This window comes from Oncorhynchus mykiss, chromosome 5 (assembly GCF_057628025.1).
Source record: "Oncorhynchus mykiss isolate SJ-2025 chromosome 5, ASM5762802v1, whole genome shotgun sequence".
In the NCBI taxonomy this organism is placed as follows: domain Eukaryota; kingdom Metazoa; phylum Chordata; class Actinopteri; order Salmoniformes; family Salmonidae; genus Oncorhynchus; species Oncorhynchus mykiss.
In genome coordinates, this window is record NC_143026.1 from 68,777,445 (window position 1) to 68,802,590 (window position 25,146).

The window sequence follows — 25,146 nt, forward strand, 5'->3', positions numbered from 1 at the left end:
CATTTATTGGATATTTCAAACTTTTTTAACAAATCAAAAACTGAAAAATTGGGCGTGCAAAATTATTCAGCCCCTTTACTTTCAGTGCAGCAAACTCTCTCCAGAAGTTCAGTGAGGATCTCTGAATGATCCAATGTTGACCTAAATGACTAATGATGATAAATACAATCCACCTGTGTGTAATCAAGTCTCCGTATAAATGCACCTGCACTGTGATAGTCTCAGAGGTCCGTTAAAAGCGCAGAGAGCATCATGAAGAACAAGGAACACACCAGGCAGGTCCGAGATACTGTTGTGAAGAAGTTTAAAGCTGGATTTGGATACAAAAAGATTTCCCAAGCTTTAAACATCCCAAGGAGCACTGTGCAAGCGATAATATTGAAATGGAAGGAGTATCAGACCACTGCAAATCTACCAAGACCTGGCCGTCCCTCTAAACTTTCAGCTCATACAAGGAGAAGACTGATCAGAGATGCAGCCAAGAGGCCCATGATCACTCTGGATGAACTGCAGAGATCTACAGCTGAGGTGGGAGACTCTGTCCATAGGACAACAATCAGTCGTATATTGCACAAATCTGGCCTTTATGGAAGAGTGGCAAGAAGAAAGCCATTTCTTAAAGATATCCATAAAAAGTGTCGTTTAAAGTTTGCCACAAGCCACCTGGGAGACACACCAAACATGTGGAAGAAGGTGCTCTGGTCAGATGAAACCAAAATTGAACTTTTTGGCAACAATGCAAAACGTTATGTTTGGCGTAAAAGCAACACAGCTCATCACACTGAACACACCATCCCCACTGTCAAACATGGTGGTGGCAGCATCATGGTTTGGGCCTGCTTTTCTTCAGCAGGGACAGGGAAGATGGTTAAAATTGATGGGAAGATGGATGTAGCCAAATACAGGACCATTCTGGAAGAAAACCTGATGGAGTCTGCAAAAGACCTGAGACTGGGACGGAGATTTGTCTTCCAACAAGACAATGATCCAAAACATAAAGCAAAATCTACAATGGAATGGTTCAAAAATAAACATATCCAGGTGTTAGAATGGCCAAGTCAAAGTCCAGACCTGAATCCAATCGAGAATCTGTGGAAAGAACTGAAAACTGCTGTTCACAAATGCTCTCCATCCAACCTCACTGAGCTCGAGCTGTTTTGCAAGGAGGAATGTGAAAAAATGTCAGTCTCTCGATGTGCAAAACTGATAGAGATATACCCCAAGCGACTTACAGCTGTAATCGCAGCAAAAGGTGGCGCTACAAAGTATTAACTTAAGGGGGCTGAATAATTTTGCACGCCCAATTTTTCAGTTTTTGATTTGTTAAAAAAGTTAGAAATATCCAATAAATGTCGTTCCACTTCATGATTGTGTCCCACTTGTTGTTGATTCTTCACAAAAAAATACAGTTTTATATCTTTATGTTTGAAGCCTGAAATGTGGCAAAAGGTCGCAAAGTTCAAGGGGGCCAAATACTTTCGCAAGGCACTGTAATTACACGTCTTGCTGTCTGTGCGTATTGGTGGTTGGGGTATTTTTTTTATTACCACATTCGAAAACATGTTTTCTGTTGCATAGTTGTGACAAAGGCACTCCACAAATAAAATTGATTGAAAACCTAAATATTATTTATATATTTTTTTTACATTAAAAAAACTTCAGACTTCAACTGTATATGTGTATATATACAGTTGAAGTCGGAAGTTTACATACACTTAGGTTGGAGTCATTAAAACTTGTTTTTCAACTACTCCACAAACTATAGTTTTTAACAAACTATACTTTTGTAAAGTCGGTTAGGAAATCTACATTGTGCATGACAAGTCATTTTTCCAACATTTGTTTACAGGCAGATTATTTCACTTGGGCCAGTAACTGTATCACAATTCCAGTGTGTCAGAAGTTTACATACGCTATGTTGACTGTGCCTTTAAACAGCCTGGAAAATTCCAGAAAATGATGTCATGGCTTTAGAAGCTTCTGATAGGCTAATTTACATCATTTGAGTCAATTGGAGGTGTACCTGTGGAAGTATCTTTATCCACAGTATAATGAGTTCTATATCGACATAACCTGAAATGCTAATGAGCAAGGAAGAAGCCACTGCTCCAAAACTGCCATAAAAAAGCCAGACTATGGTTTGCAACTGCAGATGGGGACAAAGATCTTACTTTTTGGAGAAATGTCCTCTGCTCTGATGAAACAAAAATATAACTGTTTAGCCATAATGACCATCGTTATGTTTGGAGGAAAAAGGGGGAGGCTTGGAAGCTGAAGAACACCATCCTAACTGTGAATCACGGGGGTGGCAGCGTCATTTTGTGGGGGTGCTTTGCTGCAGGAGGGACTGGTGCACTTCACAAAATAGATGGCTTCATGAGGAAGGAACATTATGTGGATAAATTGAAGCAACATCTCAAGACATCAGTCAGGAAGTTTAAGCTTGGTTGCAAATGGGTCTTCCTATGTGGACAATGACCCCAAGCACACTTCCGAAGTTGTGGCAAAATGGCTTAAGGACAACAAAAAAACGTCAAGATATTGGAGTGGCCATCACAAAGCCCTGACCTCAACCCTATCCTAATTTGTGGGCAGAACTGAAAAAGTATATGCAAGCAAGGAGGCCTACCAACTTGATTCAGTTACACCAGCTTTGTCAGGATGAATGGGCCAAAATTCACCCAATTTATTGTGGGAAGCTTGTGGAAGGCTACCCGAAACATTTGACCCAAGTTAAACAATTTCAAAGCAATGCTACCAAATACTAATTGAGTGTATGTAAACTTCTGACCCCCTGGGCATGTGACGAAAGGAATAAAAACTGAAATAAATTATTATTTCTACTATTATTCTGACATTTCACATTCTTAAGTATAGTGGTGATCCTAACTGACCGAAGACAGGGAATTCTTACTAGGATTAAATGTCAGGAATTGTGAAAAACTGAGTTGAAATATATCCGACTACCGACTTCAACTCTGTGTCTGTGTCTGTGTCTGTGTGTGTGTGTGTGTGTGTGTGTGTGTGTGTGTGTGTGTGTGTGCGTGCGTGTGTGTGTGTGTGTGTATACAGTACCTTGCAAAAGTATTCACCCCCTTGGCATTTTTCCTATTTTGTTGCATTACAACCTGTCATTTAAATGTATTTTTATTTCATGTAATGGACATACACAAAATAGTCCAAATTGGTGAGGTGAAATGAAAAAAAAAACGTGTTAAATATAAAACTGAAAAGTGGTGCGTGCATATGTATTCACCCCCTTTGCTATGAAGCCCCTAAATAAGATCTGGTGCAACCAATTACCTTCAGAAGTCACATAATTAGTTTGCACACAGGTGGACTTTATTTAAGTGTCACATGATCTCATTAGATATAAACCTGTTCTGAAAGGACCCAGAGTTTGCAACACCACTAAGCAAGGGGCACCACCAAGCAAGCAGCACCATGAACACCAAAGAGCTATCCAAACAGGTCAGGGACAATGTTGTGGAGAAGTACAGATCAGGGTTGGGTTATTAATAAATATCCAAAACTTTGAACATCCCAGTGAGCACCATTAAATCCATTATTAAAAAATGGAAAGAATATGCCACCACAATAAACCTGCCAAGAGAGGGCAGCCCACCAAAACTTACGGACCAGGCAAGGAGGGCATTAATCAGTGAGGCAACAAAGAGGAGGAGCTGCAAAGCTCAACAGGGGAGATTGGAGTATCTGTCCATAGGACCACTTTAAGCTGTACACTCCACAATGTAGAAAATAGTAAAAATATAGAAAAACACTGGAATGAGTTGGTGTGTCAAAAGTTATGACTAGTACTGTTTGTATATACACTTATTTTTCAGTTTATTAGGTACACCCGTCTACTAACGGGTCGACCTCCCTTTGCCACCAGAACAGCCTGAATTCTTTGGGGCATGGAAACGTTGCTCAATTGGTATCACGGGACCTAGCGTGTTAATGGAAAACATTCCCCACAGCATTACACCACCACCACCGACCTTTACTGTTGACACCAGGCAGGATCGGGCCATGGACTGCTTTTGCCAAATCCTGACTCTGCCGTCAGTATGATGCAACAGGAACCAGGATTCTCTAGACCAGGCAATGTTTTTCCACTCCTCAATTAACCAGTGTATGTGATTGCGTGTCCACTGGAGCCGCTTCTTTTTCTTTTTATCTGATAGGAGTGGAACCCTGTGTGGTTTTCTGCTGCAATACCCCATCCGTGAAAAGGACAAACGAGTTGTGACTTCCGAGACGCCATTCTGTTTGTGGCCCGCCTGTTAGCTTCAATGATTCTTTCCGGTCTCCTACGACCTCTCACAAACGAGCTGTTTTTGCCCACAGGACTGCCGTTGACTGGACTTAAAAAAAAAAAATGCACCATTCTCTATAAACTTTAGATACTGTCGTGCATGAAAAGCCCACTGTCAAGCCTGAAAAGCCCACTGTCATGCCTGAAAAGCCCACTGTCATGCCTGAAAAGCCCACTGTCATGCCTGAAAAGCCCACTGTCATGCCTGAAAAGCCCACTGTACTGCTTGAAAAGCCCATACCACACTCAAAGCCGCTTAGATCACTCTATTTGCCCATTCTCACGTTCAATCGACCAGTAACTGAATGCCTCAATGCCTGTCTGCCTGCTTTATATAGCAGGCCATGTGGCTCACTGTCTGTAGGAGCGAACCATTTTCGTGAATGGGGTGGTATACCTAATAAGCTTTATTAGCACAAAGAAACCGCTCCACTAATTTTTGAAACTTTACCTTTGCATCTCCAACACAAGGACATTCTAGATACATAGTGGGAGTATTATTTTCCCAAGAATCTTTACTATGTTATTACCTCTAAAGTGACATAATTTCCTCTATGCCCCCTGGCCCCTGCACTGCAGCAAAACGATGGGCAGTTCACAGTGATCCAGCTAGTGGGGATGATGCGTGGCATCGCCGCAGGAATGAAGTACCTGGCAGAGATGAACTACGTCCACAGAGACCTGGCTGCCCGCAACATCCTGGTCAACAGCAACCTGGTCTGCAAGGTGTCCGACTTCGGCCTGTCCCGTTACCTGCAGGATGACACATCAGACCCCACCTATACTAGCTCCCTGGTGAGTACCCGTGTCTGTCAAGAGAGTTGGGTGATTCAATAGTTGACCATGGTTATTTATTTGTGTCTATGGTGAATAAGGATTATATGATGTCAAATGTCACTCTTCTTTCACCAGAATCATATCTTATAACAAAGTCTACAGTATGTATGAGTATAACTTGCTATAACTACAGTATGCTATATTGCACTACTGAAGCAAAATGCACAAGTTGATGAATTGCAGTCTTGATGAGTTCTGACTCTTCTCACAATTCTTTGGTTAAAACTGAAATTCAATAGAAAAAAACTTTTCCACAATTCTGGGTGTCTGTCTGGCTGTGTGCAGGAGGCATAACTTTATAATGAGTTTCCCATAGGGCAGCCTCCACAACAGCTCCAATCAGAACATCAACATTTTGAAAGGAAACAGTACATTTTTCTCTTTCCCGTTAGCAATATGGACAGTTATCACACAATGTGGAACACTAGACATTGGCATTGTGAATGGAATATCAACCCATGTCTGAGATGAGTGTACATGTCTGCCTATGCAAAGACACTCTCTCACACAGTCATAGATTATAGCAAATTATTGATTGGTGCTTGCAGGAGCATTGTAGTAGGCAACCCTGCAAGTATCATCTAAGATTTATGCTAGGTTATACCTCAGAGAGTAGTTAGATTTCATATGGGTTTGATGATAAGCTCTTAAGTTATACTCTATATTGTAGATTTCCCACTTCGTATTTCCTCCGTTAGAATCATCATCTCCTGAAGAAACCATTGGTGTCTGGATGTTTGAGGGTATATAGTAAGTGAGAGTGTGCCTGACTGTGTGGATGTGGGTGAGTATGTCGGAGAGGCAGTGTGTATTGTTCCTGTCATGGTTGGCCCAGATGGCTGACCCTGTGGTTCTGGGTGGATGGCTGAGGGGGGCTGGAGAAGCTTGGGGGCTATGGCCATGCTTTGTTTGCTGCATGCTAATTAAGACAGTCTTAACCACTCCTGGTCTGCCCCACTTCCCCGCTCCACTCTCTGTGCTCCACTCTTATTTGCTGCAGGCTTACTAGCGTGAGGTTAGGACATCTGTATTTCTAAGTTGAGTTGACTGTATCACAACCGACCGTGATTGGTTGCAATTACAGTTTAATCCACCAGAAAAGACAAAACAAATAATACAACAAAACATATTATTATTATTATTATTCCAACCGTGATATACATCCAACCATGATTGCTCACATCAACACCATTATCCCAGAAACCCTAGACCCACTCCAATTTGCATACCACCCAAACAGATCCACAGATCATGCAATCTCTATTGCACTCCACACTGGCCTTTCCCACCTGGACAAAAGGAACACCTACGTGAGAATGCTATTCATTGAGTCCAGCTCAGCGTTCAACACCATAGTACCCTCAAAGCTCATCACTAAGCTAAGAATCCTGGGACTAAACACCTCCCTCTGCAACTGGATCCTGGACTTCCAGATGGGCTGCCCCCAGGTGGTGAGGGTAGGTAGCAACACATCTGCCACGCTGATCCTCAACACTGGAGTATCCCAGGGGTGTGTGCTCAGTCCCTTCCTGTACTCCCTGTTCACCCACGACTGCGTGGCCAGGCACGACTCCAACACCAGAGACCTGGCCGGGTGGTGCCAGAATAACAACCTATCCCTCAATTTAACCAAGACTAAGGAGATGATTGTGGACTACAGGAAAAGGAGGACCGAGCACGCCCCCATTCTCATCGACGGGGCTGTAGTGGAGCAGGTTGAGAGTTTCACGTTCCTTGGTGTCCACATCACCAACAAACTAGAATGGTCCAAACACACCAAGACAGTCGTGAAGAGGGCACGACAAAGCCTATTCCCCCTCAGGAAATTAAAAAGATTTGGCATGGGTCCTCAGATCCTCAAAAGGTTCTACAGCTGTAACATTGAGAGCATGCAACCTGACTGGTTGCATCACTGCCTGGTACGGCAACTGCTTGGCCTCCGACTGCAAGGCACTACAGAGGTTAGTGCGTACGGCCCAGTACATCACTGGGGCTAAGCTGCATGCCATCCAGGACCTCTACACCAGGCGGTGTCAGAGGAAGGCCCTAAAAATTGTCAAAGACCCCAGCCACCCCAGTCATAGACTGTTCTCTCTACTACCGCATGGAAAGCGGTACAGGAGCGCCAAGTCTAGGACCAAAAGGCTTCTCAACAGCTTTTACCTCCTGGCCATAAGACTCCTGAACAGGTAATCAAATGGCTACCCAGACTATTTGCGTTGTGTGTCCCCTCAACCCCCAACCCCTCTTTTATACTGCTGCTACTCTCTGTTAATCATATATGCATAGTCACTTTAACCTTACCTACATATACATACTACTTCAGTTAGCCCGACTAACCGGTGCCCCCGCACATTGGCTACCTGGACTATCTGCATTGTGTACCGCCACCCACCACCCACCACCCGCCAACCCCTCGTTTACGCTACTGCTACTCTCTGTTTATCATATATGCATAGTCACTACCATACCTACATGTACAGTGGGGCAAAAAAAGTATTTAGTCAGCCACCAATTGTGCAAGTTCTCCCACTGAAAAAGATGAGAGGCCTGTAATTTTCATCATAGGTGCACTTCAACTATGACAGACAAAATGAGAAAAACATTCTGAAAATCACCATGTAGAGTATTATAATAGCCCTCCTGATTGGCGCAGCAGTATGAGACACTGCATCGCAGTGCAAAATGCGTTGCTACAGATGTAGGTTCGATAACTGTGCCGGCTGCCCCCGGGAGACCCATATGTAATTATTGTCGGTCACGTCATAAAAAATAAAAATCTGATATACTGCAGGCCTACCATAGGTGTTGAGTAATGTGCTGTTAACCTTTCTAGTGCTAGTGGAACCCCTCGACAACATTCCATACCTTAAGGGAACATTTCGGCATTTCGTGTATGATCAGTGAGAAAGTCCATATTGCAAATGTACGGTCCCTTACCCGACGTCCGAAATCGTTTGTAAAATTCGCGGTCGGCGTCGGGCCGTGCGGTAGGGCCGGACCTACCGGGAAGTCGTCGAATGAACTTTGTCGGACTTTCGGTTCCCGTTTAAAAAAAAAAACAAGTTTCGGACCGTTTTTCCGCCGTCCCGGACACTCCCACCAGATGGCATACGGAATCATATGGCAATTTGGCAAAACATCACGAATCGCGACGGGGCCTTATCTCAAAAACTGAAAATATTTCGAAGCCGAAACTTGGCGAGCGTAGGTTTGGCTCAAGGGGCAGTTGGCCCCGAACGGGATGGCGTCTAGGCCTCGACGGTTTTTGAGCTACGGCCATTTTTCTGGGATTAAAGGCTTAAAATGGAAGTAGAGAAATTATTTTTCCACTTCAGGTCAAAGCCAAGGAGCCTCCGGTGTCAATAAAAAAAGAACCAGCCATTTATCTATCGTCATTTAAGAGAAACGGAACAATGACAAATTGGTGATGGTCACAAATAGGCGGGTTTTTTTTTCAACGGTTACAGATCCAGTTGCAGGGTGTTCATACGAATCTTTTTAAAGTGTGCTGCGGAGCTCTGCGACATTTCTGTGATTTTCTATGATTTTCTGAAATAACACAATAACCGACCATTAGAACAGTAGGCCCAAAATGAAGCCTGCCCCACAATGTCATTTGCTTTTGAGTGACAGTGAGAGAACCGTTAGGGTGAGAAGAAAAATTCCACCACATGAATGTTCCTAAGGTCCTCCCGATCTCAACAAGCCTAACCTTGACCGTGTGGCATTAACCCTTCACAGTAAAACAGGGTTTTTTGATCTCACAGATTACAGTGTCATCTCTCCCCATAGGAATACATTGCCTGCACCCCTAATTTCAACCTGAGGCCTATGTGGGTTATGAATGCCGTATGAACCTGTCTTCGGTACCAGTCCATCAGGCCACTATGAGGTCTACCTGTGTCGATTCTAAGCTTCCTGGACCAACCGGAAGTGGTTAAAATGCCCCTAAAAGTGTTTACCCATACACTGCATGCAGTTTGATAGACATAGTGCATTCAACCCTGTGTAGATCAGTCAATTCTTAACGTAAGGACTTAAAACTCAGGATTCTGTAACAGCATACCCCAATGAGGATATGTGGTGACTTATAGCTTCCTGTGCCAACCGGAAGTGCCATAATTGGTGTCTCAGGGGCTGTTTCGAAGGGTTAAAAAATTCAGATCTGTCCAAAACTTCATATATGTGATTAGGCAACCCCCATGAACTGTAAATCAGTCATTTTTCCCAAAAAAAATCAAAGGAAAAAAAAATTGCACTAAAACACAACTTGGATGGAGGGACGTATTGGGGTGCGTAGAGACAGACAGTGGCTGCAATAGTTAGCTTTGTTCGAGCTAAAAAAGAACGGTCGGACCTAGAGTTCCGAAACTTTAGAAACCTGTTCTAGACCTCCGGGCCATGGTGCGTGACGAGTTACGTGGCTCTAGATGGTTCTCGGACCGAGAAACAGCCTCGTACATTCGCAATAACTTCAATTCATTTTTGCATCACGAAAATGACGACGTTTAGAAAAGTCTCAGAGACGCAAGGCTAGGTGCGTTGAAACCGGCTTGGCCCATAGAGACGGACCCCAAAGTTTCTGTCCGATAGCTCGTTCAAGAACCCCGTAGCAAGGCATGGAAATAAGTGGATTTTCAGCACCAATTAGGGTTTTTCTCGGACACCAAATGACCTATCGAGCCGAAACTCGGGATTCGGGGTCGCCTCACATAGGACTTCACATAATGTCCGAACTGGACCCGCAGCTAGAACGTAACTATGTGTTTTACCTTTTTATTATGTTTTAAACTAGAGGCGCTGTGAATTATGGGACTGCTCTGACATATGTGATAGTTGGCTACTAAATGAGTAGGAAAAAGTGGGTTTGGTGTCAATTGATATCCATTTGGTGTCATAATGACATCTAATTGACTGATGGACACTGACTTGCTAGTTGACTTTTGTACATTTGCAATATGTTTAAACGGAGAGGGACCATCACCAAAATGGCATTCTGAAATCAACACAAAAAATGGCATCACCATAGTCTCCAGACTGTTCTGAGTTCAACGAGCTATCCCGCTTGACCGTAGCTCGCTCGGTCTAGGCGCAGCAACCATTAGAATAGAAGGCCCAAAATGAAGCCTGCACCACAATGTAATTTGCTTTTGAGTGACAGTGAGAGAACCGTTAGGGTGAGAAGAAAAATTCCACCACTTGAATGTTCCTAAGGTCCTCCCGATCTCAACAAGCCTAACCTTGACCGTGTGGCATTAACCCTTCACAGTAAAACAGTGTTTTTTGATCTCACAGATTACAGTGTCATCTCTCCCCATAGGAATACATTGCCTGCACCCCTAATTTCAACCTGAGGCCTATGTGGGTTATGAATGCCGTATGAACCTGTCTTCGGTACCAGTCCATCAGGCCACTATGAGGTCTACCTGTGTTGATTCTAAGCTTCCTGGACCAACCGGAAGTGGTTAAAATGCCCCTAAAAGTGTTTACCCATACACTGCATGCAGTTTGATAGACATAGTGCATTCAACCCTGTGTAGATCAGTCAATTCTTAACGTAAGGACTTAAAACTCAGGATTCTGTAACAGCATACCCCAATGAGGATATGTGTTGATTTATAACTTCCTGTGCCAACCGGAAGTGCCATAATTGGTGTCTCAGGGGCTGTTTCGAAGGGTTAAAAAAGTCTGATCTTTCCAAAACTTCATATGTGTGATTAGGCAACCCCCATGAACTGTAAATCAGTCATTTTTCCCCAAAAAAATCAAAGGAAAAAAAAATTGCACTAAAACACAACTTGGATGGAGGGACGTATTGGGGTGCGTAGAGACAGACAGTGGCTCCAATAGTTAGCTTTGTTGGAGCTAAAAAAGAACCGTCGGACCTAGAGTTCCGAAACTTTAGAAACCTGTTCTAGACCTCCCGTAGATGGTGCGTGGTGAGTTACGTGGCTCTAGAAGGTTCTCGGACCGAGAAACAGCCTCGTACATTTGAAATAACTTCAATTCATTTTTGCATCACGAAAATGACGACATTTAGAAATGTCCCAGAGTCGCAAGACTAGGTGCATTGCGAACGTCTCGGCCCATATAGACAGACCCCAACGTTTCTGTCCGATATCTCATTCAAGGACCCCGTAGCAAGTCATGGAAAATAGTGGATTTTCAGCACCAATTAGGGTTTTTCTCGGACACCAAATGACCTATCGAGCCGAAACTTGGGATTCGGGGTCGCCTCAGCTAGGCCAACACATAACATAAGAAATGGACCCGCAGCTAGAACGTAACTACGTGTTTTATGGTTTTTTTATGGTTTGTACCGAAGGCGTTGTGAATTTTGGGCCAGCTCTGAAGTATGTAATAGTTGGCTACTAAACGAGTTGGAAAAAGTGGGTTTGGTGTCAGTTTGTATCAGTTTGGTGGTCAGAATGATATCTAATTGACTGATGGACTCTTGTCCACTTGACTCTTGTACATTTGCAATATGATTCTATAGTGAAAAAACATCACCAAAAGCGACATTCTGAAATCAACCCAAACGAGCGATTGAGATGACCCAGAATCACTGCAAAGCCATCCCGAGTTCATCGGGCCAGTCAATTTCACATTCCTGCAGGATTTTTATAGCATGACAAATTCGTGATGGTACCTGCCCATTAAAACATATTGCAAATGCACAGTGACTTTGAAAAAGTAAGAAACAAAAAAAAATACATCTAAAATTTTTTGAGCATGACAAATTCGTGATGGTACCTGCCCATTGAAACATATTCCAAATGCACAGTGACTTTGAAAAAGTAAGGAAACAAAAAAAAATACATCTAAAAAATTTTGAGCATGACAAATTCGTGATGGTACCTGCCCATTGAAACATATTGCAAATGCACAGTGACTTTGAAAAAGTAAGGAAACATAAACAAATTCGATAAACAAATTTGTGATGGTACCTGCCCATTGAAACATATTGCAAATGCACAGTGACTTTGAAAAAGTAAGGAAACATAAACAAATTCGATAAACAAATTCGTGATGGTACCTGCCCATTGAAACATATTGCAAATGCACAGTGACTTTGAAAAAGTAAGGAAACATAAACAAATTCGATGAACAAATTCGTGATGGTACCTGCCCATTAAAACATATTCCAAATGCACAGTGACTTTGAAAAAGTAAGAAACAAAAAAAAAGACATCTAAAAAATTTTGAGCATGACAAATTCGTGATGGTACCTGCCCATTGAAACATATTGCAAATGCACAGTGACTTTGAAAAAGTAAGGAAACATAAACAAATTCGATAAACAAATTCGTGATGGTACCTGCCCATTGAAACATATTGCAAATGCACAGTGACTTTGAAAAAGTAAGGAAACATAAACAAATTCGATAAACAAATTCGTGATGGTACCTGCCCATTGAAACATATTCCAAATGCACAGTGACTTTGAAAAAGTAAGGAAACAAAAAAAAATACATCTAAAAAATTTTGAGCATGACAAATTCGTGATGGTACCTGCCCATTGAAACATATTGCAAATGCACAGTGACTTTGAAAAAGTAAGGAAACATAAACAAATTCGATAAACAAATTCGTGATGGTACCTGCCCATTGAAACATATTGCAAATGCACAGTGACTTTGAAAAAGTAAGGAAACATAAACAAATTCGATAAACAAATTCGTGATGGTACCTGCCCATTAAAACATATTCCAAATGCACAGTGACTTTGAAAAAGTAAGAAACAAAAAAAAAATACATCTAAAAAATTTTGAGCATGACAAATTCGTGATGGTACCTGCCCATTGAAACATATTGCAAATGCACAGTGACTTTGAAAAAGTAAGGAAACATAAACAAATTCGATAAACAAATTCGTGATGGTACCTGCCCATTAAAACATATTCCAAATGCACAGTGACTTTGAAAAAGTAAGAAACAAAAAAAAATACATCTAAAAAATTTTGAGCATGACAAATTCGTGATGGTACCTGCCCATTGAAACATATTGCAAATGCACAGTGACTTTGAAAAAGTAAGGAAACATAAACAAATTCGATAAACAAATTCGTGATGGTACCTGCCCATTAAAACATATTCCAAATGCACAGTGACTTTGAAAAAGTAAGAAAACAAAAAAAAATACATCTAAAAAATTTTGAGCATGACAAATTCGTGATGGTACCTGCCCATTGAAACATATTGCAAATGCACAGTGACTTTGAAAAAGTAAGGAAACATAAACAAATTCGATAAACAAATTCGTGATGGTACCTGCCCATTAAAACATATTCCAAATGCACAGTGACTTTGAAAAAGTAAGAAACAAAAAAAAATACATCTAAAAAATTTTGAGCATGACAAATTCGTGATGGTACCTGCCCATTGAAACATATTGCAAATGCACAGTGACTTTGAAAAAGTAAGGAAACATAAACAAATTCGATAAACAAATTCGTGATGGTACCTGCCCATTAAAACATATTCCAAATGCACAGTGACTTTGAAAAAGTAAGAAACAAAAAAAATACATCTAAAAAATTTTGAGCATGACAAATTCGTGATGGTACCTGCCCATTGAAACATATTGCAAATGCACAGTGACTTTGAAAAAGTAAGGAAACATAAACAAATTCGATAAACAAATTCGTGATGGTACCTGCCCATTAAAACATATTCCAAATGCACAGTGACTTTGAAAAAGTAAGAAACAAAAAAAAATACATCTAAAAAATTTTGAGCATGACAAATTCGTGATGGTACCTGCCCATTGAAACATATTGCAAATGCACAGTGACTTTGAAAAAGTAAGGAAACATAAACAAATTCGATAAACAAATTCGTGATGGTACCTGCCCATTAAAACATATTCCAAATGCACAGTGACTTTGAAAAAGTAAGAAACAAAAAAAAATACATCTAAAAAATTTTGAGCATGACAAATTTGTGATGGTACCTGCCCATTGAAACATATTGCAAATGCACAGTGACTTTGAAAAAGTAAGGAAACATAAACAAATTCGATAAACAAATTCGTGATGGTACCTGCCCATTAAAACATATTCCAAATGCACAGTGACTTTGAAAAAGTAAGAAACAAAAAAAAATACATCTAAAAAATTTTGAGCATGACAAATTCGTGATGGTACCTGCCCATTGAAACATATTGCAAATGCACAGTGACTTTGAAAAAGTAAGGAAACATAAACAAATTCGATAAACAAATTCGTGATGGTACCTGCCCATTGAAACATATTGCAAATGCACAGTGACTTTGAAAAAGTAAGGAAACATAAACAAATTCGATAAACAAATTCGTGATGGTACCTGCCCATTGAAACATATTCCAAATGCACAGTGACTTTGAAAAAGTAAGGAAACAAAAAAAAATACATCTAAAAAATTTTGAGCATGACAAATTCGTGATGGTACCTGCCCATTGAAACATATTGCAAATGCACAGTGACTTTGAAAAAGTAAGGAAACATAAACAAATTCGATAAACAAATTCGTGATGGTACCTGCCCATTGAAACATATTGCAAATGCACAGTGACTTTGAAAAAGTAAGGAAACATAAACAAATTCGATAAACAAATTCGTGATGGTACCTGCCCATTAAAACATATTCCAAATGCACAGTGACTTTGAAAAAGTAAGAAACAAAAAAAAAATACATCTAAAAAATTTTGAGCATGACAAATTCGTGATGGTACCTGCCCATTGAAACATATTGCAAATGCACAGTGACTTTGAAAAAGTAAGGAAACATAAACAAATTCGATAAACAAATTCGTGATGGTACCTGCCCATTAAAACATATTCCAAATGCACAGTGACTTTGAAAAAGTAAGAAACAAAAAAAAATACATCTAAAAAATTTTGAGCATGACAAATTCGTGATGGTACCTGCCCATTGAAACATATTGCAAATGCACAGTGACTTTGAAAAAGTAAGGAAACATAAACAAATTCGATAAACAAATTCGTGATGGTACCTGCCCATTAAAACATATTCCAAATGCACAGTGACTTTGAAAAAGTAAGAAAACAAAAAAAAATACATCTAAAAAATTTTGAGCATGACAAATTCGTGATGGTACCTGCCCATTGAAACATATTGCAAATGCACAGTGACTTTGAAAAAGTAAGGAAACATAAACAAATTCGATAAACAAATTCGTGATGGTACCTGCCCATTAAAACATATTCCAAATGCACAGTGACTTTGAAAAAGTAAGAAACAAAAAAAAATACATCTAAAAAATTTTGAGCATGACAAATTCGTGATGGTACCTGCCCATTGAAACATATTGCAAATGCACAGTGACTTTGAAAAAGTAAGGAAACATAAACAAATTCGATAAACAAATTCGTGATGGTACCTGCCCATTAAAACATATTCCAAATGCACAGTGACTTTGAAAAAGTAAGAAACAAAAAAAATACATCTAAAAAATTTTGAGCATGACAAATTCGTGATGGTACCTGCCCATTGAAACATATTGCAAATGCACAGTGACTTTGAAAAAGTAAGGAAACATAAACAAATTCGATAAACAAATTCGTGATGGTACCTGCCCATTAAAACATATTCCAAATGCACAGTGACTTTGAAAAAGTAAGAAACAAAAAAAAATACATCTAAAAAATTTTGAGCATGACAAATTCGTGATGGTACCTGCCCATTGAAACATATTGCAAATGCACAGTGACTTTGAAAAAGTAAGGAAACATAAACAAATTCGATAAACAAATTTGTGATGGTACCTGCCCATTAAAACATATTCCAAATGCACAGTGACTTTGAAAAAGTAAGAAACAAAAAAAAATACATCTAAAAAATTTTGAGCATGACAAATTTGTGATGGTACCTGCCCATTGAAACATATTGCAAATGCACAGTGACTTTGAAAAAGTAAGGAAACATAAACAAATTCGATAAACAAATTCGTGATGGTACCTGCCCATTAAAACATATTCCAAATGCACAGTGACTTTGAAAAAGTAAGAAACAAAAAAAAATACATCTAAAAAATTTTGAGCATGACAAATTCGTGATGGTACCTGCCCATTGAAACATATTGCAAATGCACAGTGACTTTGAAAAAGTAAGGAAACATAAACAAATTCGATAAACAAATTCGTGATGGTACCTGCCCATTAAAACATATTCCAAATGCACAGTGACTTTGAAAAAGTAAGGAAACAAAAAAAATACATCTAAAAAATTTTGAGCATGACAAATTCGTGATGGTACCTGCCCATTGAAACATATTGCAAATGCACAGTGACTTTGAAAAAGTAAGGAAACATAAACAAATTCGATAAACAAATTCGTGATGGTACCTGCCCATTAAAACATATTCCAAATGCACAGTGACTTTGAAAAAGTAAGGAAACAAAAAAAAATACATCTAAAAAATTTTGAGCATGACAAATTCGTGATGGTACCTGCCCATTGAAACATATTGCAAATGCACAGTGACTTTGAAAAAGTAAGGAAACATAAACAAATTCGATAAACAAATTCGTGATGGTACCTGCCCATTAAAACATATTGCAAATGCACAGTGACTTTGAAAAAGTAAGGAAACATAAACAAAAAAACATCCCAAAAAATGTTGGGTAACCAGCTGCATATTTTAGATCACAAGCTTGAATTTTGAGCATGACAAATTCGTGATGGTACCTGCCCATTAAAACATATTGCAAATGCACAGTGACTTTGAAAAAGTAAGGAAACATAAACAAAAAAACATCCCAAAAATTTTTTTTTGGGTTACCAGTTGCATATTTTAGATCACCAGGTGCACATTTCAGGTCACCAGGTGCACATTTCAGATCACCAGGTGCACGGAGGAAAATATTTACTTTTGACTTTGACTTTTGACTTCCTATGACATCATATTGCAAATGGAGAAAACATATGCCTTATGCACAAGTAAAACAAAAAGAAATATGTAATACAAGTTGACCAAGGTATAGTTTGAGCAAAGTAAAGTTTGAATTTTGAGCATGACAAATTCGTGATGGTACCTGCCCATTAAAACATATTGCAAATGTACAGTGACTTTGAAAAAGTAAGGAAACATAAACAAAAAAACATCCCAAAATTTCTTTTTTGGGTTACCAGTTGCATATTTTAGATCACCAGGTGCACATTTCAGGTCACCAGGTGCACATTTCAGATCACCAGGTGCACGGAGGAAAATATTTACTTTTGACTTTGACTTTTGACTTCCTATGACATCATATTGCAAATGGAGAAAACATATGCCTTATGCACAAGTAAAACAAAAAGAAATATGTAATACAAGTTGACCAAGGTATAGTTTGAGCAAAGTAAAGTTTGAATTTTGAGCATGACAAATTCGTGATGGTATCTGCCCATTAAAACATATTGCAAATGCACAGTGACTTTGAAAAAGTAAGGAAACATAAACAAAAAAAATCAAAAAAATTTTGTTGCACATTTTAGATCATCAGTTGCACGGAGGAAAATCGTTACTTTTGACTTTGACTTTTGACTTCCTATGACATCATATTGCAAATGGAGAAAACATATGCCTTATGCACAAGTAAAAAAAATATGATAATAAAGCATGACTAAAGTATGTTGATAAAGTTCTTATACATGTGTTATTGACACAAAAATCGAAAGAATTTTGAAAAAAGGTCAAGAAAGCACTTTTTTAAGGATGTATGAAGTTTTTTACCAAATTTTGACATTTTTGACTTTTGACTTTTGACTTCCTATGAAATCATATTCCAAATGGAGAAAACATATGCCTTATGCACAAGTAAAAAAAAATATATATATATGATAATAAAGTATGACTAAAGTATGTTGATAAAGTTCTTATACATGTGTAATTGACACAAAAATCGAAAGAATTTTGAAAAAAGGTCCAGAAAGCACTTTTTTAAGGATGTGTGAAGTTTTTTACCAAATTTTGACATTTTTGACTTTTGACTTTTGACTTCCTATGAAATCATATTGCAAATGGACAAAACATATGCCTTATGCGCATGTACTTAAAAAATATATATATATGATGACAAAAGTATACTCATACAGTACTTACCCATGTGTAATTGACAAAAAACTCGAAAGAATTTCGAAAAAAGGTCCAGAAAGCACTTTTTTAAGGGGTTTTAAGTTTTTTTTAAAAAATGTCATTTTTCAAAATTTGGCTTTTGGATGTTGACTTGGGTGCCATTTGCAATATGAAATGCCCCGGTGGAACGCACACGCCCCCTATTGGAATTTTGAAGTGTTACAATTGGCAATTGCCATATGGCATTTGCAATATACTTTGCATGAATCAACGCCAAATTGGGTGGTATTGACCATCGTGTATATGGTTTGTCCAATGCCAATATACCGCCATTTGTTTTTGTCCAAATCAGGGGGGTATTCCCTTACACTGAAAAGGCCACCCGCGAAATTCATTTTTTAATTTTTTTTATATGTAACTTTCACACATTACCAAGTCCAATACAGCAAATGAAAGATAAACATATTGTTAATCTACCCGTCGTGTCTGATTTTAAAATGCTTTAGAGCTAAAGCACAACATATGATTATGTTAGGTCATAGCCAAGTCGAAAAAAACACAGCCATTTTTCCAGCCAAAGATAGGAGTCACAAAAAGCAGAATTATAGATAAAATTAATCACTAACCTTTGATGATCTTCATCAGATGACACTCATAGGACATCATGTTACACAATACATGTATGTTTTGTTCGATAATGTGCATATTTATATCCAGAAATCTCAGTTTACATTGGCACCTTATACGTGCAGTAATGTTTTGATTCCAAAACATCCGGTGATTTTGCAGAAATACTAATTAATAACAAACATTGATAAAAGATACTAGTGTTATTCACAGAATTAAAGATAGACTTCTCCTTAAACCAGTTGCACTTAGCCATCCCGGATCCAGGATCGTGAATACAGACTCAAGCTCATTACCATAACGCAACGTTAACTATTCATGAAAATCGCAAATGAAATGAAATAAATATGCTAGTTCTCAAGCTTAGCCTTTTGTTAACAACACTGTCATCTCAGATTTTCAAAATATGCTTCTCAACTATAGGAAAACAAACATTTGTGTAACAGTAGCTAGCTAGCGTAGCATTTAGCGTTAGCGTTAGCATTAGCGTTAGCATTCAGCAGGCAACATTTTCACAAAAACCAGAAAAGCATTCAAATAAAATCATTTACCTTTGAAGAACTTCAGATGTTTTCAATGAGGAGACTCTGTTAGATAGCAAATGTTCAGTTTTTCCTGAAAGATTATTTGTTTAGGAGAAATCGCACCAATTTAGACAAAGGACACCGGGCGGACCCCTGAAAAATGTAGTCTCTTATGGCCAATCTTCCAATGATATGCCTACAAATACGTCACAATGCTGCAGACATCTTGAAGAAACGACAGAAAGCGCAGGCTCGTTCCTGGTGCATTCACAGCCATATAAGGAGACATTGGAAAACAGAGCTTCAGAAATTCTGCTCATTTCCTGTTTGAAGTTTCATCTTGGTTTCGCCTGTAGCATGAGTTCTGTGGCGCTCACAGATAATATCTTTGCAGTTTTGGAAACGTTAGACTGTTTTCTTTCCAAAGCTGTCAATTATATGCATAGTCGAGCATCTTTTCGTGACAAAATATTGCGCTTAAAACGGGCACGTTTTTTTATCCAATAATGAAATAGCGCCCCCATAGACTCAACAGGTTAATGCAACTGCTGTGTCAGATTTGCAAAAAACTTTACTGAAAAAGCATAATCTGAGAACGGCGCTCAGAACACAAAACAGCCAGAGGAATATCCACCATTTTGGAATCAACAAAGTTAGAAACAACACCATAAATATTCACTTACCTTTGATGACCTTCATCAGAAGGCACTCCCAGGAATCCCAGTTCGACAATAAATGACTGATTTGTTCCATAAAGTTCCTTCATTTATGTCCAAATAGCCACTTGTTGTCATCATGTTCAGCCCAGTAATCCATCTTCGAGGCGCAGGCACTTCATCCAGACAAAAACTCAAAAAGTTCCGTTACAGTCCTTTAGAAACATGTCAAACGATGTATGGAATCAATCGTTAGGATATTTTTAACATAAAACATCAATAATTTTCCAACCGGAGAATTCCTTTGTCTTCAGAAAAGCACTGGAACGAGAAGTAACTCTGTCGGGAGCGCGCGTCATGAGACCAACGCTCTCTGCCAGACCACTGACTCAAAGAGGTCTCATGAGCCCCTCCTTTATAGTAGAATCCTCAAACCAGTTTCTAAAGACGGTTGACATATAGTGGAAGCCCTAGGAAGTGCAACCTCATCCATATCTCAATGTGTATTCGGTAGGCCAAGCTTTGAAAAACTACAAATGTCAGATGTACCATTTCCTGGTTGGATTTTTCTCAGGTTTTCGCCTGCCATGTGAGTTCTGTTATATTCACAGATATCATCCAAACAGTTTTAGAAACTTTGGAGTGTTTTCTATCCAATACTAATAATATTATGCATATATTAGTATCTGGGACAGAGTAGGAGGCAGTTCACTCTGGGTACGCTATTCATCCAAAAGTGAAAATGCTGCACCCTATCCCAAAAAGGTTAAAAGTGGTGTAGGTCTTAATGATTTAAAGAGCATATTGAAGTTAGAAGCAATAGGATTTGAAGCAATAGCCTACCCGCTGTGGTCACTATTTCAGCACCCTTTCGTGCTCCTCTGAGACAAGCATGGGGACTGGTCTTGACAAATCAATGAGATTTTTATTTTCACTGAATCTCCATTTGGGTGTTGGTTAGACTACAATTATACATGTAGGGTGTGGAAATGTTAAGCTCTTAGTACTGTAGCCTACTCCCGATCGTCACGTTGTACAGAGCCATATTTTCTCCTATAACATGGGTTTGCTGTGATAAATATGGCAGAGGTAGCTCCAATGCTTCAGTTTCTCATCATATCCCAACTCAACATGAGGAACGAACCTGGCCAACAGGCTAGCTGTTTCCATTACAGGGCTGTGCTGCTCCACTGCTGTTTGAAATGGGAAACAGAGCTATCTGGGCTGGGGTCGGCCTTTTCACCTAACGAGCTCTACCCTTAGCACCTCAGACTGCACTGCTAAACAACATCATTGATTTCTTTCTGTTTGCTTGCCCTTTTAATTCCAGTTCTCCAGCCAATGTTCTGTTGGTTGGCTCTGAAAGGGCTTTTTGAGGTGAAAAGGTTATTTCTTAACCGCACCTGATTAAAAAAATAAATAAAAAAACATTGCAGAGGTAAAGCATTTCTCCTACTTCCAACCAGTCTTTTAGTTGCTGACTGCAACCCATTGGCAGTAAGATTACTAATTGAAAAGCATGTTCGATTTCACTGATGAATTGCACTATACATACATACAATCTAATTGCTAATTGTTTATTTCACATATATCACACATATTATAACAAACCTGATATAATGGCTTTGGCCATGAGGGGCTCTTTTACTCACCTTTGTAGGGGAGATTTGTAGTGTGAGTGTGTGCAGTGACTTGTAGGCCTTTGTAAATGTCACACACATCATGGGGAGTGAGAGTTGAGACAGAAGAATGTAGAGGCCCAAAGCTGTACAGAACAAGCTATCAAAGAGCACCAGAACTGCACAGTGGGTGGCTCACCATTTACATTTTCTCATCTAATAATTTATGTCCAGTCCTTCATAGAGGTCATTTAACGCATCATCTTTGACCTATCTAAGCCAAGCTCCTGGTCCCTTGTGCAGTATGTGACTTCAACATCTCAATATTGACACAAATATAAAGTAAGTTTGTCAATATTTAAAGAAGTTAGAGCATACGTAATGCAGGAATCATGGGAATGCTTTATGTTAGGGAGGAATACTTGATAATTAGTTCCTATTCCTGTTTGTAATGTATCAATCCATATCTACCCAGTCGGTTTCCACAAACTGTTTTTCCAGAAAATATCAATATAACTTGTACTGCTCTCTAAATTTCCATTAATGCAGGGTTTCCCTGCTTCCTGTCATGTAGATACATATCCTCATGGTTTTGACAGTGTGAAACCCACTTGGCTTTAAGAAGGGATGACAGTCACTGGAGACGGAGGGGAAAAGCCTGCTTTGCTGAAATGTCCCAATGATACATATCTGGAGTAGGGCCATATTGATTTGGGTTTAACTGTACTATAAAAGCAAGAATGTGAGATGGGAAAAGCCAGCCCTCGATACCCCTGGAGTTGTATTTTTTTACAGAATAAGTGCCATTCTCTTCACCCAATGGGATCATAAACCAAATTATGCCGGCTGGCATGAAATGCATTTTTCATCACCCCTCTGCCATATTAATAGTCTAATTTATCCTTGAAGATTGGAAAAACAAAGTAATCTGGTTAGGCTTCACATTACTATTTATGATTTGCTGTGGCAGATTTATGAGCTTACGTTATATGTGTGTAAATGTATACTACATGAAGATTGTGTGAGTGTGTGTGTGTGCGTGCATGAGAGGGAGGGAGAGGAAAGGAAACAGAGGGAGAGAGGGTTGCCTGTGTTTGTGCTAGGGAGATATACAGGAGAGAGGTTTGCCTGTGTTTGTTCTAAGGAGAGATACAGGAGAGAGATTTGCCTGTGTTTGTGCTAGGGAGAGATACAGGAAAGAGGTTTGCCTGTGTTTGTGCTAGGGAGAGATACAGGAGAGAGGTTTGCCTGTGTTTGTGCTAGGGAGAGATACAGGAGAGAGGTTTGCCTGTGTTTGTTCTAGGGAGAGATACAGGAGAGAGGGTTGCCTGTATTTGTGCTAGGGAGAGATACAGGAGAAAGGTTTGCCTGTGTTTGTGCTAGGGAGAGATACAGGAGAGAGGTTTGCCTGTGTTTGCTCTAGGGAGAGATACAGGAGAGAGTTTCGCCTGTGTTTGTTCTATGGAGAGATACAGGAGAGAGGTTTGCCTGTGTTTGTTCTAGGGAGAGATACAGGAGAGAGGGTTGCCTGTATTTGTGCTATGGAGAGATACAGGAGAGCGGTAATTTCTGTATGTGTTGTATGTAGGTTAGCATACCCCTCAAAAAGAAGACACCCATTTCAAATACTTCAATAAATTATGACATGTAATTCTTGTCATTCATTTAAGTAACAGTCATGGTGTAACCAACACGCAGTACCAAAACGAAGCAGCTTTTAATGATATTAATAAAGGCTCCTATATGAATTAATAAAGGCTCCTATCTCTTTCCATTCAGTATGCCTTTTTCCACTTACACTCTCTCTCCATTCCTTATGCATTTCTCCACTCCCTACACTATATCTCTCCATTCCTTATGCCTTTCTCCACTCCCTACACTATATCTCTCCATTCCTTATGCCTTTCTCCACTCCCTACACTATATCTCTCCATTCCTTATGCCTTTCTCCACTCCCTACACTATATCTCTCCATTCCTTATGCCCTTCTCCACTCCCTACACTATCTCTCTCCAACCTTATGCCTTTCTCCACTCCCTACACTATCTCTCTCCATTCCTTATGCCTTTCTCCACTCCCTACACTATATCTCTCCATTCCTTATGCCCTTCTCCACTCCCTACACTATCTCTCTCCAACCTTATGCCTTTCTCCACTCCCTACACTATCTCTCCATTCATTATGCCTTCTCCACTCCTTACACTCTCTCTCCATTCATTATGCCTTTCTCCACTCCCTACACTATCTCTCTCCATTCCTTATGCCTTTCTCCACTCCCTACACTATCTCTCTCCATTCCTTATGCCTTTCTCCACTCCCTTCACTATCTCTCTCCATTCATTATGCCTTCTCCACTCCTTACACTAGACATCACACAGTGTCTGGAGCTCTGAAGCTTTGTTGACTATAGACCTTACAGTAATACTGTCAACACTTTTAAGTTTCATAATTTCCTTGTTTCCCTGAGGGAATTCTCTCTTCTCACAGTTTTTATTGGGTAGAGAGAGAAAGTCGACTCTATTCATTATAAATATACAGTGTGAGCCAAGCCTTTTGTTTTCCTCTGCATTTCAAAAATTTGCTTTATTAAAAACCTGCGGTTCGGCTGCCTCCCCCATAGCGTTAATTATAGGGGATCTGCAATGCAGCCTCAAACGAGCTAACCATTGAAGCATAATACATTCAGCAGGAAATACTGGGATTTGTAGTATTTGCTGTAGCATTCCTTTATCCTGTTGTGGAAGAGACATCTGAGCTCGCCTCCAGGAGCCAAAGAACACACAGAGGGAAAGTATCTCAAGCGCTGTAAATGAAATGCACAAGAACTGAGAGTTTGATTCAAAGCATGCTTCTGAACAATGGTTCATTTCTCATGATGTCACACTGAATACACTTCCACATCAAAAACCTTCCTTCTAAAATAGATCCTTAGTAATACATGTGTTATTATTGAATCAACAACTGACTTGTAAGCATCAGGTCCATTTAGCTGTTGATGGCATGTGAATATTATTGCTGGTGGTTTCCCTGCTCAACACTCATCAGCGGTTTTCTCTCAGTCCTGTGAATTCACAGCACAGGCTTTTCAACCCCAATACTCTCTGCCCAGAACAATCAGAACAGGACTTGAGCTTCATGACTTTCAGTCCAGCTTACAGAGGTCTCTAATTCAACTGTCTCCAATAGATGGGATCCACCATCAGCCCAATGTGATTCTCTAACAGCACACACTCATAAATATGTTCCCTGTAGAGCATGTAGCTAGATCCAGAGGAGGGCTGTGTAAGCCTGCAGTTCTTTTGGAGTCAGGCTTATCCAAAAGCATACACGTCAAGGCCTTTTGGTGCTGTTAAGAGTACACTCTTCCAGGAGTTGTAAGAGAAATCACCCAGGGTGTCCTGTATGCATGGTGGGAAATATGTAATGAGCATCGTTCATCAATGTTAATGAAAATAATTGCATGGTGAGCCAGTGTTGTTGGTACACTCATAACTAATATATTTTT

At 39.6% G+C, this 25,146-nt stretch overlaps 1 protein-coding gene across 2 annotated transcripts in view; it reads left to right on the forward strand.

Annotated features, from left to right (window-relative positions):
• LOC110524404 (ephrin type-B receptor 1) overlaps positions 1 to 25,146 on the forward strand; it is a 208,988-nt gene that overhangs the window by 175,128 nt on the left and 8,714 nt on the right. For both annotated transcript variants that reach the window (XM_021604004.3, XM_090235671.1), the window contains one exon: positions 4,898 to 5,113. In XM_021604004.3, coding sequence (XP_021459679.2) covers positions 4,898 to 5,113 — 216 coding nt within the window. The remainder of the gene's footprint in view (positions 1 to 4,897; positions 5,114 to 25,146) is intronic.